Source organism: Malus domestica, chromosome 01, assembly GCF_042453785.1.
Source record: "Malus domestica chromosome 01, GDT2T_hap1".
In the NCBI taxonomy this organism is placed as follows: domain Eukaryota; kingdom Viridiplantae; phylum Streptophyta; class Magnoliopsida; order Rosales; family Rosaceae; genus Malus; species Malus domestica.
The window spans coordinates 24,247,752-24,264,957 of record NC_091661.1 but is presented as its reverse complement, the minus strand read 5'-3'; the positions used below and the strand labels follow the sequence as shown (position 1 = coordinate 24,264,957).

Here is a 17,206-nt window from a genome sequence, read left to right as displayed (position 1 = left end):
ACAGAGAATATAATTATATATTTAAAAACGCCGTCTGTGGGAATCGAACCCACGACCACATGGTTAAAAGCCATGCGCTCTACCAGCTGAGCTAAGACGGCAGATGATATAGATTTGAATAATTAATTATTTTGTTTCCGGTGTTAATATCTCCCATGAGTTATTAGGGAGCTTTGAAAATCTGTGAGAGACTGGGACAGTTGGGAGTTGGGACTAATCACAAAATAAACCAAATAAGTAATTTCTTACTCTGGATAAAAGGGCGAAATATTTTTTCTTATACAAGCAATAATAGGGAAAAGAAATTCGTATACATAATCTTACAGAGTCGGAAGCATAGATGTGCGAGAAGATAAAATCATTACGGAATTTGCTTTCAAACCCAAGAACCAAGGATTTGAGAGATTACAAGGAGGCTAAAGTGGAAATAAGCCTAGGCCTTGCAAACACACCAGCCCCAAAATCCTCTCTTACTTGGAGCTTATCTACGATCAGCATGGGTCCCACAGATCGAGTGTGGGCCCGGACTCGAACTCAAACCCTACTCTGCAATGCAACCCCATCTGCAGACGTATTGTTTCTCTATGGATACGCAGCACTGTTCTTCCATCCTCCAAACGATTGTTCCCCGTCATCCTGTTCTACCTATAAAATGGAGACCAAAAAAAACCACACCCACATCAATCAAACGAGAAATGGTCGTTGTTGAAAATGCGCGCTGAACTTTAAGTAAAAAAATGAAGCGAGAAAAAAGTTACTTGCGGAGTGAAAGTTAGGCCGACTTTGATCTCCCCATGATAAGTATTATTAGCGCGAACAACGCTATAGTAAAGAGGATGTTGTTCGGCAGTTCCATTCTGCACTCCCAGTGCCAATAACTCTTTCACGTATATTCTGCAAATTAAGACCAATATGATCTTCCATACAACAGTCGTGACTAAATAAGGACGTATCTATTTTCAGTGATAGATAGGTCTTTGTGTCGCATTTTATCCGTCCATTAAAAAGTGGATTAGTAGCATCACGTGACTAAAAAGTTTATCGTGTTTAGGCTGAGCTCTACATCAAAATTGTATCTGAAATAACAATGTTGTGACTTACGTCGCTTGGCCGATAAAGTCATCAGAAGTGAAGGTGTCTTGGTCCATGATCTTGAGAGTGATCTTATACTCTCCCCCTGAACCTGGATATTCTGCCCTGAACGTAAATTTCTCGTTCCACTCCGGACTGCTTCCTTGTTCTGCATTATCGTTTAAAATCAGTACATCTGTTTTTTTTTTAGTTACGCAACACAACACAACACAGAACAACACAAAAGTTGAAGTTGCCACAATGATTAAGAATTACAGTGCGACTGTTTTAATATTACAAGCAGGGCTTTCGTGCCGGTGCCGTGATCATTTGATGTAATTGATTAATTAAGTGTTTACTTGCAGACCATGAGTTAGTTGAGTACTTCAGCTTCTGGAAGGCAGCTTGTTCACGCCCTTTTAATTACTTACAATTTTAAAGGGAAGGAGAAAGCGTTGATCAATATATTAGTACGCCCACCGGTCTAGAAATACCTGCAGTATAGGGTAGATATGCCATCTAATACCAATTTATTTCTCAAAGTCTCCTATAGTTGTGCTAGAAAAAAGTCTACTAATTCGATGCATTTAGCAACAAATCATAGAATATATATATATATATATATATAGTGACGGATCTGTGACACCACTTTTTTTACATAATTTTTTACACAAGTTTTTATGGGCCCACTCCGTAATGTGTTAACTATCTCAACCTTCTATCTTTTACAACATTATTCATAGATCATCTTTGAAAAAAATTAGACAAATTCAAAATTATTAAGACACTCATTTGCAGTAAAGAAAATAGATGAATACGATTCTAAAAAGAAACCCTAAACTCTTTAATCTACGGTCATATGGTTTCGAATTTAAGTGATTTCTGGTAAACATGATCTTTGAGGAAAGACCTAAAAAATTAGATAGTTAGATCGTTAAAATACATTACGGAGTGACCCCACATTATATTTGAATTTGTTCTTGCAATGACTTGCCTTGCTCGTGCAAAAACTCGAGAAACTAGAAATACGAATATGGTTTATATTCAAGTGTTTGGTGCAAGTGGAGGTGAATTAGAAACATTAGAAGTTACCTCTGGCGACGCTGCTCTTTCTCTCTTGGCCTTTGTATTCAATCACAACATACGGATCCATACGACCTGCTAAATCATACTTTGTCTTAAAAAATACAATCATTCCACGCTCACAACAACAACAACATCAACGAACAAGTAATTTTTCATGCAGAAGTTGATGCACAATCTCCAGTGGAGCCAAAAAACCGCTTCGGTAAGCCACTGGGTTAGCCTAGCGGTGCGGGTGGGCTGGGTGATGAGTACGAGTAGGCGAAGATCACTTGGCAACAACGAAAAACAACCACTTCTGCTGGTAATAAAAATGCGTACATTTTAATAGTTTCTAAAATTTTTGAAGCAATCCAACAAATAATCCCGGAAAAAATTGGGATTACTTGAAACATTGTAAAAGTTGATTTTAACCAGAATTGGAGAGAATATATGCCGTATATTGTGGCCAAATTGTTTGAAGTTTTGAACTTTTCAAGAGTGACATGGAGATGAATAAACATAGAAATCAAAAATTTTAAGAACCCCATCAAGGTTCGTGAATGCTTTCAACTAACTACAAGTGCTCAAACAACTGAATAAATCATTGAGCGAGCTATAAATTAAACAAAATGTTGCAAAAATACAAAAGAAAGAAAGAAGAGAGAAGATTATACTGAATAAATGGGTTTCTCCAAGGCCCTTTGCACTCACAAGATTCACCTCCAATAACCCAACTGCCATCTCTCTCTCTCTCTCTCTCTCTCCTGAGATATGCGCTCTCTCTCTCTCTCTCTCTCCTGAGATATGCGAATATCAGATTCAATGGAATTCTTGTACTAAAGCTGAGAGCTTTGACATGGTTTGTAACCAAGGATTCCAAGTTATATATAATACAAACAAAAGGGCACTTGATTCTTCCATGACAGTCAACCTAAGAGCAACTCCACCTCATGAAACTCCCCTTGCAATTGGGTGATTGGATCTCCCTACCCCAAAAAAACTTGCTCCAGCACATGCCAATTGCCCCACCTATTGGGATGATATTGTTGTACTAAAGGTGAGAGCTTTGACATGGTTTGTAACGAAGGATTCCAAGCTATATATAATACAAACAAAATGACACTTGGTGGTCAACTTAAGAGCAACTCCACCCCATAGAACTTCCCTTGTAATTCGGTTATTACATCCTCTTACCCCAATAAAATTTGCTCCAGCACATGCCATTGGGTGGGCCCAACTCCCTCCAAGACCCATTGGTTGAGGCTCTGAGCAATCCGGCGAAAATGACTTGAGGCCTTGCTTGAGGCTATCTGACATCACCTACGTTATAATTTTCTTTTGCACCAAGTATATGCGTTTCACATGTGTGTGGACACGAGTGGTCCTACAAGAATCCAGCGGCGGGCCCTGCTGCAGTAGTCTTTTAATCTGGGCCCTAGGATTTCCAAATCCAATGGTCCATTTTTATTCTGGTTTTTAAATATTCAAACAATAGAAAAGAATTTGTAAACGATTTATTCTCCACGTGGCACAACCTAGACACTTGGACTGCAATAGGAAAAGCCATCCAACGGTCCATATTAATTGTGTCATTAACAATGTTTGAAAATTATAAATAAACACAAAAATTACAAAAAAATTAAAATTAAGAGTATGAACTGTGGTGTGACCGAGATGAGATTGTAACTGGGGATAATAACACGTGGCTTGATAGGGTTGTTAAAAGTCATATTTGAAAATACACATAATATGAAATTTTTCTAAAATTAATAATTAAAAATAATAATTTTTTAATGTGAATAGCTCGGGCCATTCATTTTTAGGGGCGAAGATGCACTCGAACAGTTATCGTTCAACAAGGCAGTAATTGCATTAGGTCAATAGCCCGAGCAGTAATTGCCTTAGTGGGGTGGAGTTGTTCCAAGACCAGGTCTTCCTATTAACTCAAAACTATTTTCAAATCTCAAGTGAATTTGCCAAAGCAGGTGCACAATTAAATAAAGAAAGGTATATTACTAGATCGTAATGTCAGTATCTGCTTGCTTCTCTCGTTTATAAGTAGGTTTAGGGTTTAGTTCATGATGCATTTGCTTATGGACATAACTAGTTAGTAACCAACTGAAATTGCTGCTAATAACATTGCTCCAAAGTCCAAACTATTTATACATAATCAGATATATGCCCCTTTGACGATCACGTTTGGAGACTAAATTTATAAATCAAATTTGCAAACCAGATGATATGTCATCAGTAAGAAATAAACATGTTACTTAACACTTAAGTAATAATTCAATCATCAACCACCACGTCATTTGATTAGCAAATTTAGTCTCCCGCATTACCCTTGACGGTCATATAACCATGTGCCTATATCTCTCTCGATAGACCTTTTAACGATCCTACACTCATGTGGCTCTCCCCACGTGAACATGATTCTATACAACCGGTGTTGGAACAAATTCCCTTCTCTATAAAACCCACATTGACATTTTTAATCTATCATCCTTGAAATTTCATACTTAGATATGAATTGAGCAGCGGATTTGACCAAAGTACGAATTATTATTATTTGTTTCAATTTAGGACACATCAAATAAAACCAGAGAACTTTAGCGGTCCAAAGAAACCAAACCAAGGTTTTAATTGATCCAAATGTTTGCACACAAGCCCAAAACTCAGGCACAATAAACAGATATTACAAACCCGAAATACTCAAAAATCTGCCGGACGTCATCGAACGAATGTTTGTGCATTCATACGGCAGCCTTTTCCTTATCTGCTGCGCGGAGGTGATAACTCAGCAGATCTGGACCTTGATCCAGATGGTGATCTTGATGCTCTATCAGGAGACCTCCAGTGATCTCTTCCGTCCTTATCTTCGCGCATAGGTTTCCTACAACAGCGAAACAAGAACACATGATCAACGTAAAAGATCAGCATTGCGTTCACATACATACTAAATAAAAATCAACCACTTTATAATGACAGCATGGTCCGAAAGATAATGTATAATGTGAACCCTGCAGTATAAGCTAGAAAAGTGAAGCAACTGGTGACTCACTTGTCATACCCATCGGCGTTTTCAATTGGTCCAGCCCCATTGTCATAACCTGGAGAATATGGTCTGCGATCATGATCACCGTCTCGCAATGGTGGAAGATCTCGGGGTGATCTTGGGTTGTCTCGGCGCCTTCTGCTTGGTGAAATAGAGTCACCTCGCCGTCTTGGAGCAGGAGAATAGGACCTGGGAAAGTTATTTGCCAATGTATCCACCTGCATCAGTGGGCTTTCCAAAAATGATATATAGTGAAATCAGGGAAATCTGTCACCTTCAAAGCTTACCTTGAGCGGTATCGACTTCTAGAACCTGATGGATAACGTGGAGAGCGAGAACGAGAACGTGAACGCCCTGTGACATATCAGATACGGCGATTAGTGTTTAGCAGAAATGGCATCACAAATACAACAAACCATTTCTTAACTAATTTGATTATTCACTTCAGCAATGAATAGGAAGGCAATCATATGGCTGCAGATTTCTGATTACTTAGTGAAGCCAACATGATCAATAATGTTGAGGACCATCCCTCATTGTGGTCAGAAACAGCATGCCATAATGAGTACAACTTGTACTGTCATAAGAAACATACCATAATAAGATGATCGTCTTCCCCCATGGCCTGATGGCTCTCTGCAAAATGTAAAACAGGCAATTGGTATTCCAAACATACAGAGTCAAGTTAGTAAGAAAGATACCGAGAGAGTGAGAGTGAGTCAGAATAGTAGAAACTACCTAACCCTAGTCCTCTGGCGCATCTCCTCTGGCCTTTTCCTTGTCTCTGCAGCAACCACCACAGATATCTCCCTCCCAGCAAAAATCTTCCCATTCATATGATACTGAGCCTCTGCGGCCTCATAAGAATCCACAAACTGAATAAATGCAAATCCCCGAGGTTCCCTACATAGAAGTTCAAAAAAGCTTAGTACAGTACAAAGAAGCAGAGATTAAGAGTGAGCAAAGACAGAATGTATGAGGGCAATGACTTTTCAAAATTAGCATAGTAAGTTACCACCACAGTGCCATTACTCTGTATACCTTTATTCACATACTTACGTCAGCTCTTGAGCACTTCCACTTAAGTGGATGCTGAATTTAAGTAAAGCACGTAAACTCGAAGCTTAGTGGCTGACCTTTTCTTTATAGTCAAGTATGAAAGGCAACTTCAAAATATGCAAGTAACTTGGAAATTCTTCTCATTCTTTAAGAAGCACTTGAAATCAACGTTGCCCACAAATTCTTCACATTCTTGTGATTATAAGCACTTGAAATCAACGTAGTCCTCACCAAACTTCTATTTGATCGTTGTAATTATATAATTTCGCTTCATAAAAAAGAACATTCTTCATTTGAACATTACTCCTAACACGCTTGGAATACCACTATGTTACGCAATGATAAACAGTAGGCCTTCATCAAATGTGAGGCTTGGGCTTGTTTTAACTTCAAAGTTCAAACTTCAAACACACAACCCCTGACAAACCAGTTCAACATTTCACTATGAAAAAAGAAAGTAAATATTTCAAAAAAATAGTTTACGAAATTCCACACACATGTAATATATTCCCTACTCAGACATTCTAACCAAGGATGCCAACATCGTAGGAAGTACGAAATCTGAAAGAACTAATCAAATAGCATTCTTATCAACCGAGTTTCACTGGCATAAACTATAAGCACGATATGTAAATAGATGTCGACCGCAAACCAACGAATTCACCCATTTGAAGCTTTTATATAATCTGGATAGTGCTCATTCACTTGTCAAATATAGCAAGCTCAGGTTTATTTTCAAGATTACAACCTACAAAACCATTATCGATGCATCGAACACGCATTGACAAAATTAAAGCTCACCCAGTATAGTAGTCCTTGGGAATGTAGACATCCCGAACTTCCCCGTATCTTTCAAAGGAAGCCCTCAGCTCTTCAGCTCTGCAAAATTAGACAAAAACCCCAAATTTCAGAAAACAGTGAAAACCAGCAAACAAATCAAACCAAAAATCCAAACTTTTCTTTCACAGGACCTGCAATCCAGAGGAATGTTCCGGACCAAAAGACTTCCATTATTCTGTTCCTTGCGCCTTCTTGGGGGACTTCTTCCTCGCCCACCTCCTCCTCCGCCGCCGCCGTAGCTCCTCCTCGGAGGACTATAGTACTGTGGGCTGTACCTCCTCATATCCAATACTGCAAAAGTACCCAAATCGTTTGGTTTCACGATCACATAGCAAGAAGAAGAAGAAGCAACGATTGGAATCAGGGTTTTGCCAATTTCTCTGATCGGATGAAGACCATGAAGATTCGAGAGAAGAGATTTACCTGTGAGTTTCTGAACACAGTGAATCGTACGGACGACGAGAGAAGTTCGAAGAAGGTGTACTTCTTTGGATCTGAATTTTCTGAAAGGAAAGACTTTCGAAACCCTGATTTTTATGAGCCCCGAGTTCGGTTCAGACACTCCATCTGATGACGTACTCTTGGTGGGACGTTGGGCCGGGTTTCTTTGAACCGTTTTTTGGGCCCTTAGTTTCATTTCATGCTAGCACTCGTCCTGAATTTCTACATCTTAATATTATTATTATTTTTTTTTTTTAACAAACGATACAACTAATTAGTAATAAAAGGAAAATTAATGAAAATGGCTTGAAACTTTGAGTTTTAACGATAATGACAAAATAAAGGGTAAAGTAAATAGTACCAGAATTGACTTTTTAGTGTAAAAATGTGGTTTTTCGTTAAAATGAACAGTACATCGAACTTTTCGTTAAAACTCCCATAAATAAATTGCAAGGTTTAGAATTTAACCCCATGTTTTTTGTTAAGTCACAGGATTAACCCTGAAGTTTCTCCAATGCTTTTACCACTTCATCCATATTTGGCCTACACCTGGGTTCTATTGATAAGCATTGGCTTGCAAGGTTAGCTGCTCCAAGAGCTACCCCCACAGAGTACTGGCCTTCAAGACGATCATCGAAAATTAGGACAACTTTACGTTTGCTGGCAAGGTAACGCCTCGCCCATTCGACTAAATTTTGTTCCTCAGATGGCCGGTTCTTGTCCACAGCTCGTCTGCCAGTCAGCATTTCAAGCAGAACAACTCCGAAACTATACACATCACATTTCGCGGTGCAATCACCTTCAAAAAGAAAATGAAGAACAACTGATTACTCGGGTTGTTTTTGTGTATGAACACGAGCAACCTCTTAACTACACAAAAGATACCTGTGGCTATATACTCAGGAGCTGCATAACCATGTGTTGCCATGACGTCTGTTGAAACATGGTTTCTATAACTTGCTGATCCATCCTTGCTCACACAAAAATTATAAAGCTTGGCATTGTAGGCCTGTTATGGTTCAGTCAAAGTAGGATGAGTGAGCAAGTCTACCCGAAATCCTCGAGAAGCCATACAGATCTTCACCAGCTAAATGTTTGACAGTTTCACTTACCGAATGAAGCAGGATATTACAAGCTTTAAAGTCCCGATATAAAATGTTTGCGTCGTCACCGTGAAGGAATGCTAGACCCTTAGCAGAGCCAAGGGCAATCTTCATACGAACGTTCCACGAAAGTGGTTCAAAGTAGCCTCCTGATAAGGTTCCAACAATATTTTTAGGTTCCTACGCCAGATTATATTTCATTCAAAGATCAAATGGCTAAAGAGTGATGGAAGTTCATAACTCACTTAGAAACAGATGATTATCCAAGCTCCCTTTAGCCATAAATTCATACACTAGAAGCCTACAATCATCCTCTAAGCAGTAACCGATCAGCCTCACAAGGTTTTGGTTATGGAGCTGTCTAACGCGATTAACTTCTGTCTGCAGATCAAGGGGAGCCACAAAAGTAAATCAATTAATGTCGGAAGATCATGAAGAATCTGCATATTTGAGCATGAACGATAGAAGTGCTACTCACCAACCATTCATTGCGACTCTGAAGTGGCATTTCATGTTTAAACAACACATAGCTAACAGCAATGGCCATGCCGGTACCAGGTACGGTAGCTGTGAGTGAATTCTCATCAATCCACCCCTTAAAGACACGTCTCATACGAACTCCATTAACTGTTGGATCAATACGGAAGTTCCTTGTGGCTGTTTTCAGTTCATCAATGCGGAAGCTCTTCAAGTTGAAGGGCTGCAAGATCTCACCCTCTATCTGTCGAGTTGAAGGCACCGAGACAGACGAAACCCTCACATTCGAATTCAATCCTGGACATGTAAATGTTAACATGCCATATACAGCACACGATTCTTATCTATGCAATCAGCTAAAGAGTGAATGAATCACAAGTCGCAAACCTACCATCGCGAGGCGGGTTCGAAGGTGAATCTTCATTAGCTGGTTTCTTGTCTATGCAATCAGCAGCCGCAGCTAACTGGGGCGCATTACTCGACTGGCTATTAATAAATGTTGTCTCGCTAGCATTATCCCTCTCAGTATTCTCATGCGTTGTGTCCATAGCCAAATCCCCGCGTTTCACCTTAGTGTACCCTTTCACGCTTGTGCGAATCCCGCCACTCATAGTGGTCAATATCTATGAAACTGTCCTCAATAACTGAAACTTGAAATGAAACTATTTCCCTTAACGATCAGTATTTGATAACCGTTTCGTTTTTCGTTCTAAGTTGTTTTTCACTTTCCTCATCTCTCCAACACAAAAATGAAAACTAAAAACGAAAAAAATAAAATGGTTATCAAACAGACCATAAAATTTTCAGAACTTCATAAGTAAATATCTAATCAATTGATTTGAGTACTGCCGCACTCCACAAAACATGTTCTGTATTCCAAACTCCGATGATATGGCAGCCTTTTCGTCTAATTTCAAATTTGTTTATCAACTAAAAAAGAGCAACCCCAAGCCAACAACGGGGAAGAGCGTCTATCCTACACAGCCTTATCCTTGTTAATCAACTAGGGTTATTTAAATCGAAGATGAGCAGTTGTAAAATTAAAACGATCATATAAATTTACACGATGATGCATATACAAGTAAAAATGAATTCAAAGGCCGACGAATGTAATGAAAACTCACGGTCGATGATCGAGGAGGGAGTCGAGGGACCGAGTAAAGGGGACTGCAGAGAGGTCGTCCTGCAACTGCAAGGCGGAGGAGAAACAAGTCACAAGAACAAAGATTACCAAGTTTACATATTACAGTTGACCAGACAGACACGTTTTGTAACCATGTTTTTTTATGTGAAATTTCTACACGATCATAGACAGCATATATAAACAGACTTTTCAACGTTTTCATTGAACACGATAGCGATGCAAAACCAAACCCAAGAAAAAAAAAAAACTAATAACAGAATGAGTTTTGAAATTTCCAACAGGCGACGCATGCCGGCTGGCTAACTGGTCCAACACCGATAGTGTCCCCATCTTAACCACCCGAGGTCGCGTTTCGCAATCGGCTGCTGCTTATCATTCATATAATTATCTCCAACAGAAGAAAAACAAAATGAGAGTTTGCTAGAAACTGGTTCTTCATGAAACTTGGTTTGGGACTTGGAAGTTTAATTTAATCATGGAGCTTCAGTTAGTTTATCAAATCAAGGGGAAATAATTTGTGAAGGAAAAATGTAACCAGGCAGACGACAAAAAGAATTGGAGCTAAACTTTTTGTTGAGCCAAGTTTTCTTTTGCAGACCGTTTTTGTTGAACTGCAATTACCTAAGCGGTTGGTAAGTCCCACATCGACGATAGCGTGAAGAAGGAGCTGGAATAGGCAATATAAAACAAAGCGGCGTGCAGGAGTTAAAAATCACGGAGCCATGCGTTGAGCACAAAGCGAACTATTCTTTCGCCTTTTACTAAAGAATACCGTGTGCTTGTCGCTCTAAGTGGCATACGCCTATTTTTGGAGGGGCGCACCTCTGTGGTTGCCCCTTACAATTCAGATGAAGATTATAAACATAGCTGGGACTTCAACAATTAATGAAATATGAGTTAAAAACATGGCTGGGACTAAACGAATACCGAGACTAAACGAATACCGAAATATGAAGGTAGAATTGGGAAATGCTACCGTTACTTGTATGTTCTGTAAAAAATAGAAATATGGTATAATATATGGCCTCCGCTACGGGTACGGGCATACAACTGAATAAGGTTTTGTACAAACGAGCTGCTTGAAGAAGCTGTTGAGGTGTAGAGAGAGAGATCCATGCTTGCCGCTGGCATGGTGGAAATACGGACCATGCGCGCGAGAGGCATTGAACTAGCGGCGTTGATGGTCTGCCATCATTCTGGTGCGTCGTTTGGCTTGGACAAGGTGAAGAGTGTGAGTGGCCAAAACCCCTCAGCTTGATGTGGTTTGCTTAGTTGCTCATATTCGAGGCTCAGAAACAAAAAATGCTTGAGAGAAAAGTAACCAGGAAGGCATTCACAAAACAAAATTGTACAAATAGTCAACTGTCTGCAGTTACATACTCGTTACAAGATACAGTATTCAATATACACACTATCCGCTTTCTTCCTATTTCTTTTCCCTCACTTTCCTCATCTCTCCAACACAAAAATGAAAACTAAAAACGAAAAAAATAAAATGGTTATCAAACAGACCATAAAATTTTCAGAACTTCATAAGTAAATATGTAATCAATTGATTTGAGTACCGCCGCACTCCACAAAACGTGTTCTGTATTCCAAGCTCAGATGATATGGCAGCCTTTTCATCTAATTCAAATTTGTTTATCAACTAAAAAAGAGCAACCCCAAGCCAACAACGGGGAGGAGCGTCTATCCTACACAACCTTATCCTTGTTAATCAACTAGGGTTATTTAAATCGAAGATGAGCAGTTGTAAAATTAAAACGATCATATAAATTTACATGATGATGCATATAAAAGTAAAAATGAATTAAAAGGCCAATGAATGTAATGAAAGCTCACGGTCGATGATCGAGGAGGGAGTCAAGGGACCGAGTAAAGGGAACTGCAGAGAGGTCGTCCTGCAACCACAAGGCGGAGGAGAAACAAGTAACAAGAACAAAGATTACCAAGTTTACATATTACAGTTGACCAGACAGACACGTTTTGTAACCATGTTTTTTTTATGTGAAATCTCTACACGATCATAGACAGCATATATAAACAGACTTTTCAACGTTTTCATTGAACACGATAGCGATGCAAAACCAAACCCAAGAAAAAAAAAAAAAACTAATAACAGAATGAGTTTTGAAATTTCCAACAGGCGACGCATGCCGGCTGGCTAACTGGTCCAACACCGATAGTGTTCCCATCTTAACCACCCGAGGTCGCGTTTCGCAATCGGCTGCTGCTTATCATTCATATAATTATCTCCAACAGAAGTAAAACAAAATGAGAGTTTGCTAGAAACTGGTTCTTCATGAAACTTGGTTTGGGACTTGGAAGTTTAATTTAATCATGGAGCTTCAGTTAGTTTATCAAATCAAGGGGAAATAATTTGTGAAGGAAAAATGTAACCAGGCAGACGACAAAAAGAATTGGAGCTAAACTTTTTGTTGAGCCAAGTTTTCTTTTGCAGACAGTTTTTGTTGAACTGCAATTACCTAAGCGGTTGGTAAGTCCCACATCGACGATAGCGTGAAGAAGGAGCTGGAATAGGCAATATAAAATAAAGCGGCGTGCAGAACTTAAAAATCACGGAGCCATGCGTTGAGCACAAAGCGAACTATTCTTTCGCCTTTTACTAAAGAATACCGTGTGCTCGTCGTTCTAAGTGGCATACCCCTATTTTTGGAGGGGCGCACATCTTTGGGTGCCCCTTACAATTCAGATGAAGATTAAAAACATAGCTGGGACTTCAACAATTACTCAAATATGAGTTAAAAACATGGCTGGGACTAAAACGATTACCGAAATATGAAGGTAGAATTGGGAAATGCTACCGTTACTTGTATGTTCTGTAAAAAATAGAAATATGGTATAATATATGGCCTCCGCTACGGGTACGGGCATACAACTGAATAAGGTTTTGTACAAACGAGCTGCTTGAAGAAGCTGTTGTGGTGTAGAGAGAGAGATCCATGCTTGCCGCTGGCATGGCGGAAATACGGACCATGCGCGCGAGAGGCATTGAACTAGCGGCGTTGATGGTCTGCCATCATTCTGGTGCGTCGTTTGGCTTGGACAAGGTGAAGAGTGTGAGTGGCCAAAACCCCTCAGCTTGATGTGGTTTGCTTAGTTGCTCATATTCGAGGCTCAGAAACAAAAAATGCTTGAGAGAAAAGCAACCAGGAAGGCATTCACAAAACAAAATTGTACAAATAGTCAACTGTCTGCAGTTACATACTCGTTACAAGATACAGTATTCAATATACACACTATCCGCTTTCTTCCTATTTCTTTTCCCTCCCTTTCCCTTCAGACTGAATCCCAGTTTTCCTTTGAACCAATCAAACTAATGATAAAGCATGCATCGATGATGAATGTCTCATGCTGGGGTGAGGGAAGCGGATGCCCTGGGACGATGAGGAGTTGCTGCATTGTTGACTCCGTTGATGCTGTGTCTGCGATGTTTGGGGGCGTGGTTTGAATTTGCATGAGGGTTTGGGCGATGTTCATTTTGGAAGATACCTGAGCCCTCCGAGTCACTGGGCTCCTGAAGTTGCTCCAACGCTTTTACCACGTCATCCATGGTTGGCCTAGACTTGGGTTCTACAGCTAAGCATTGAATTGCAAGGTTAACAGCTCTGAGAGCTTCATCCAGAGAGTACTGGCCTTCAATACGACCGTCAAAAATTTGAATAACTTTGCGTTTGCTTGCAAGGTAAGGTTTGGCCCATTCAACTAAATTGTGTTCTCCCGATGGCCGGTTCTTGTCCACAACTCGTCTGCCAGACAATAGTTCGAGCATAACAACCCCAAAGCTATACACGTCACTTCTCGCAGTTAAATGACCTAAAAAAAAAAAGAAATAAGGATCAGCAGGGAGCAATCATGCATTCTTGTCATGTTTAAGAAGAAAATACAGCCATATGGTTGCTGCAGCACTGATCAAGATGATGAAGACATAGGGACGAAAGCTCTTATTAAGCAGAAGTGTGATAGGAAAACAAAGTAATCTAAGGAGAACAAATTGTTTCAACAGATTTTTACCTACCCCAGCAAAGTGAGGAGTAAGTCACTCACGTATCCAAAAAGTACAGCGGAACTTTCTGCAACTATATGGAGGTGAAAAAAATGAACAGGAAAATTAAAACCAAACGCTGGTCATTCATTAGGGTACTGCAGTAGGGAAATCTTCGAGAAAGGGCAGGATAATATGTAGGCTGTAGCAGAAGGTTTCAGATGCAACATAGGTATTGAGTAGAAATGAAGTAAATGGGAAACAGACACCAATGTACTACATACGAAGACCGGATAATGTCATAGTCCATGACCGTATTAGTCTTTTTTTTTCTTTCTAAAATTGATCGAAGCCTGCCTGTGGTTAGAACCTATAAATATTTGGTTACAACTTTGGTGAAAGGTAGATGAAGCTGTAAACAAATATCCCCCATTTTTAAGGGTAGGTTGCTTTTGTATGTGAACTCAATCCTGTTAACTAAACGTACCTGTGGACATATACTCGGGCGCTGCATAACCATATGTCCCCATGACTCTTGTTGAGACATGGCTTTTATCACCGGCTGGGCCATCCTTGGCTAGACCAAAATCAGAAAGTTTGGCATTGTAGGTCTGTTGTTTTTCAATTAAAATTGTAAATAATGCTCAACATTCAGTCAACATATGTAAGTTCTAAAAATAATCTGTAACTTCACAATAGAACGAGTGAGGCTAAGTTAGTTGCTCCTGTATATAGTACAAAAACTTAAATCTCAAATTTGGCATCGATTGACTTTCAACAACAAAATGGTTAGCTTCGGATGATGCCACAGCTTATGAAGTACTATGGTAATCTAACATGGTGCTCGAGGTTCGGTTCCAAGAGGTCTTGCTTCGAAACCCCTAGAACCCCATTCCCCAATTGACGGGCAAAATATATGAGCTCCATTAAATTCTAGAGAAAATAATCCAAACCAAAACAACAAAATGGCGTAATAAAACCAGCAAGTCCATGCAAATCTGAGTTGAACTTGATCGTAACGAACATAAAAGGTTGTGGTTTCAAAGATCTAACCTTTGATAATCCTCTATATAGCAACCAGAGCAGTAAAAGTCACATAAACCAAGAAGCAGGACTCATCAGAACAAAATTCCCAAACAAAAATCAAGTATTTCAGCCAAAAAAAAAAAAAAAAAAGCACGCTAAGCTCTAGCTGCTATAGACTCCGAAACTGCATGTTGCATTAATCAAACACAACCAACTTTGATCAAAGTTCCAAACTTTTAATTAACAGAGTTAATCAGAAACTAAATGATGAATCTTAAACTTGGTGAAACTTAATTACCATTATGAAGGGGGCTGTCAGCTTTGATTCTAGAACTTAAGCAAGAACCCATCACCAGAAAACGTCCCAAGAACGGGTCTTTCGAGACCCAACTGCCAGAAGAGGAGGAAGAAATAGAAACCCAAGTTTGCAAACAAGTTTCAAAGCGCAAGCAAAAGCAGAAGACCGTGAATCAAATATGATGGTCTCACCAATCAGTGTGAACGCTCTCGCTTTCTCTCTCTCGGCTTGGCTTTTTCACAAACACCTAGCTGTCAAGAGCACGAAATAACTCAGCAATTGAATAGTGGAAAATATTGAAGAAATCAAAGAAAAGCTCTGTGCTTTGAACTTGGAAGATTTTTGAGGTATATGTGGGGGTGTTTGGTTGCTGGGAAGGTTCTTTTATTCGACCTTCGGGAAGGACAAAAGTGTGAGAGGTTTGACTTGCCATCCCCCACTTGAGCGTTTCTTTTGGTGTTTTCTTCATCTGCACGCAGCACGTTGGTGGATTGGAAAATGGTAAAAGAAAAGAGTGTTCGATGGGGCTTATCCAAATTACGTGCTCTCTGCATCTCTCTCTCTCTCTCATGGGTGCGTGTGACAGCTTTGCATGGCTGCAGCCTCTGCTGTGCGTTTTACTTCTCTTCCATGTAATTCTTGTAAAAGGTGAAACGGAAGCCAACTCTCACTCAAGTTACTGGTTTAATGTTGGTTTACTTATGTTCATGATAATGACTAGCCATGAGAGTTATTTCTAACAGATGGATCATCGGCTCACTACCAAAATACTTCGATATTTTCCTTTAACATCAGTTACAACATCTTAAACGTGTGAGATTTTATCATAAACAACTTCTGTATATTAAATCGTACGTAGAACCATTCATGTTGTCACCTTTTACGTGAGATTCGTATTCTTTACAAAAAAAAGATATTTACGCTTAAAGTGATTCCGTACGAGATTTCCCAATAGAAAATATTTAGTTTCTAGAGGAAATGAATCGTCTCTCCTTAAATATCCTTGTTGATGCACAAAATCAGCGAAGACTTTGGTACAACAGAAAGTGTCAGGTTTTGTAACCTTCGCTTGGTTGCTTCGGTCACTAGTGAGGATAAGTACGTAAATGAATAGAGACAGAGAAGCAAACACAGGATGTACGTGGTTCACCCAGATTGGCTACGTCCACGGAGTAGAGGAGTTCTTATTAGTAGTGAAGGGCTTACACAAGTACAAGGGATCAAGCTCTCAATTTAGTGAGTTCTTGTGAATGATTTAACACAAATGGCATTAGGCAATATTGTGGGGGAATGACCCCTATTTATAGAAAAACTTGTAGCTTTGTCACATTGACATGTGTCATGTTATGATTGGTTCTTGATGTCGACACGTGCTGCGCTCTGATTGGCTTCTAATCTTGACACGTGTCGAGTAGTGATTGGCCTCCTGGTCGGAGGGTAACTCTTCTGGGTCCTTGACAGTATAGCGTTGGCCGGTGCTCGGTAGTTTCGGGATTGGTCAAGTATGGTACAAACAGTGCTCCCCTAAGTTCCCGAGTGAGGGAAACTCCTCGGTTGGGGACTTGCAAGATCCAATCCCTTGAGTAATCACGAAACTTCTAAGTACCGAAGTGTGGTCTGA

General features: G+C 39.8%; 4 protein-coding genes and 3 non-coding genes across 13 annotated transcripts; 2 read left to right on the top strand and 5 right to left on the bottom strand.

The window, feature by feature from the left end:
* Window positions 1–28: 28 nt before the first annotated feature.
* Window positions 29–101, bottom strand: TRNAK-UUU (transfer RNA lysine (anticodon UUU)). Its single transcript has one exon. It is a non-coding gene; the product is annotated as a tRNA-Lys (tRNA).
* Window positions 102–225: 124 nt separating this feature from the next.
* Window positions 226–3,128, bottom strand: LOC103434033 (16 kDa phloem protein 1-like). Of its 2 annotated transcripts, none has more exons than XM_008372350.4 (5): window positions 2,811–3,128; window positions 2,164–2,229; window positions 1,102–1,240; window positions 759–894; window positions 226–645 (listed from the first exon to the last, which is right to left on the bottom strand). In XM_008372350.4, the coding sequence occupies exons 1-5, from the start codon at window positions 2,875–2,877 to the stop codon at window positions 583–585; spliced, it is 471 nt and encodes a 156-aa protein (XP_008370572.2). In that variant the 5' UTR covers window positions 2,878–3,128; the 3' UTR covers window positions 226–582. The 2 variants fall into 2 exon arrangements, with proteins under 2 accessions (XP_008370572.2, XP_070675108.1); XM_070819007.1 differs by having other exon boundaries at window positions 2,164–2,232; window positions 2,811–2,964.
* Window positions 3,129–4,678: 1,550 nt separating this feature from the next.
* LOC103434024 (serine/arginine-rich SC35-like splicing factor SCL30) lies at window positions 4,679–7,742 on the bottom strand. Its single transcript, XM_008372338.4, has 8 exons — window positions 7,514–7,742; window positions 7,222–7,381; window positions 7,052–7,129; window positions 5,930–6,094; window positions 5,787–5,827; window positions 5,479–5,545; window positions 5,198–5,380; window positions 4,679–5,029 (listed from the first exon to the last, which is right to left on the bottom strand). Exons 1-8 carry the CDS (start codon window positions 7,725–7,727, stop codon window positions 4,909–4,911), a joined length of 1,029 nt encoding a protein of 342 aa, XP_008370560.2. The 5' UTR covers window positions 7,728–7,742; the 3' UTR covers window positions 4,679–4,908.
* LOC103435759 (receptor-like cytoplasmic kinase 176) lies at window positions 7,743–10,660 on the bottom strand. Of its 2 annotated transcripts, none has more exons than XM_008374172.3 (7): window positions 10,236–10,660; window positions 9,503–9,867; window positions 9,113–9,408; window positions 8,880–9,015; window positions 8,644–8,783; window positions 8,417–8,540; window positions 7,743–8,330 (listed from the first exon to the last, which is right to left on the bottom strand). In XM_008374172.3, exons 2-7 carry the CDS (start codon window positions 9,720–9,722, stop codon window positions 8,026–8,028), a joined length of 1,221 nt encoding a protein of 406 aa, XP_008372394.2. In that variant the 5' UTR covers window positions 9,723–9,867; window positions 10,236–10,660; the 3' UTR covers window positions 7,743–8,025. The 2 variants fall into 2 exon arrangements, with proteins under 2 accessions (XP_008372394.2, XP_070675086.1); XM_070818985.1 differs by having other exon boundaries at window positions 9,503–9,755; window positions 10,236–10,659.
* A 313-nt stretch (window positions 10,661–10,973) lies between these two features.
* On the top strand, window positions 10,974–11,087 carry LOC114826837 (U5 spliceosomal RNA). Its single transcript, XR_003775845.1, has one exon. It is a non-coding gene; the product is annotated as a U5 spliceosomal RNA (small nuclear RNA).
* A 1,751-nt stretch (window positions 11,088–12,838) lies between these two features.
* Window positions 12,839–12,955, top strand: LOC114826835 (U5 spliceosomal RNA). Its single transcript, XR_003775844.1, has one exon. It is a non-coding gene; the product is annotated as a U5 spliceosomal RNA (small nuclear RNA).
* Window positions 12,956–13,436: 481 nt separating this feature from the next.
* Window positions 13,437–16,128, bottom strand: LOC103435749 (receptor-like cytoplasmic kinase 176). Of its 5 annotated transcripts, none has more exons than XM_070818997.1 (4): window positions 15,777–16,043; window positions 15,586–15,677; window positions 14,749–14,838; window positions 13,437–14,092 (listed from the first exon to the last, which is right to left on the bottom strand). In XM_070818997.1, the coding sequence occupies exons 2-4, from the start codon at window positions 15,635–15,637 to the stop codon at window positions 13,626–13,628; spliced, it is 609 nt and encodes a 202-aa protein (XP_070675098.1). In that variant the 5' UTR covers window positions 15,638–15,677; window positions 15,777–16,043; the 3' UTR covers window positions 13,437–13,625. The 5 variants fall into 5 exon arrangements, 4 of the variants coding, with proteins under 4 accessions (XP_070675098.1, XP_070675100.1, XP_070675103.1 ...); XM_070818999.1 differs by having other exon boundaries at window positions 14,749–14,872; window positions 15,777–16,036; XR_011579263.1 differs by having other exon boundaries at window positions 14,295–14,872; window positions 15,586–16,128.
* Between the last annotated feature and the right edge of the window lie 1,078 nt (window positions 16,129–17,206).

Coding starts and splice junctions, on each gene's coding strand:
- LOC103434033 (XM_070819007.1), bottom strand. CDS start 2,877: ATGGCAGTTGGGTTATTGGAGGTGAATCTTGTGAGTGCAAAGGGCCTT. Junction 2,233..2,810: donor TGGAGAAACCCATTTATTCA/GTATAATCTTCT, acceptor AGTATGATTTAG/CAGGTCGTATGGATCCGTAT. Junction 1,241..2,163: donor AAAGAGCAGCGTCGCCAGAG/GTAACTTCTAAT, acceptor ACGATAATGCAG/AACAAGGAAGCAGTCCGGAG.
- LOC103434024 (XM_008372338.4), bottom strand. CDS start 7,727: ATGAAACTAAGGGCCCAAAAAACGGTTCAAAGAAACCCGGCCCAACGT. Junction 7,382..7,513: donor CTGTGTTCAGAAACTCACAG/GTAAATCTCTTC, acceptor GTACTTTTGCAG/TATTGGATATGAGGAGGTAC. Junction 5,828..5,929: donor CGCCAGAGGACTAGGGTTAG/GTAGTTTCTACT, acceptor TACATTTTGCAG/AGAGCCATCAGGCCATGGGG.
- LOC103435759 (XM_008374172.3), bottom strand. CDS start 9,722: ATGAGTGGCGGGATTCGCACAAGCGTGAAAGGGTACACTAAGGTGAAA. Junction 9,409..9,502: donor TTCGAACCCGCCTCGCGATG/GTAGGTTTGCGA, acceptor TTACATGTCCAG/GATTGAATTCGAATGTGAGG. Junction 9,016..9,112: donor AGAGTCGCAATGAATGGTTG/GTGAGTAGCACT, acceptor CTTGATCTGCAG/ACAGAAGTTAATCGCGTTAG.
- LOC103435749 (XM_070818997.1), bottom strand. CDS start 15,637: ATGGGTTCTTGCTTAAGTTCTAGAATCAAAGCTGACAGCCCCCTTCAT. Junction 14,839..15,585: donor TGACAGCCCCCTTCATAATG/GTAATTAAGTTT, acceptor ATTTTGGTCTAG/CCAAGGATGGCCCAGCCGGT. Junction 14,093..14,748: donor GCCCGAGTATATGTCCACAG/GTACGTTTAGTT, acceptor TTTTTTTTTTAG/GTCATTTAACTGCGAGAAGT.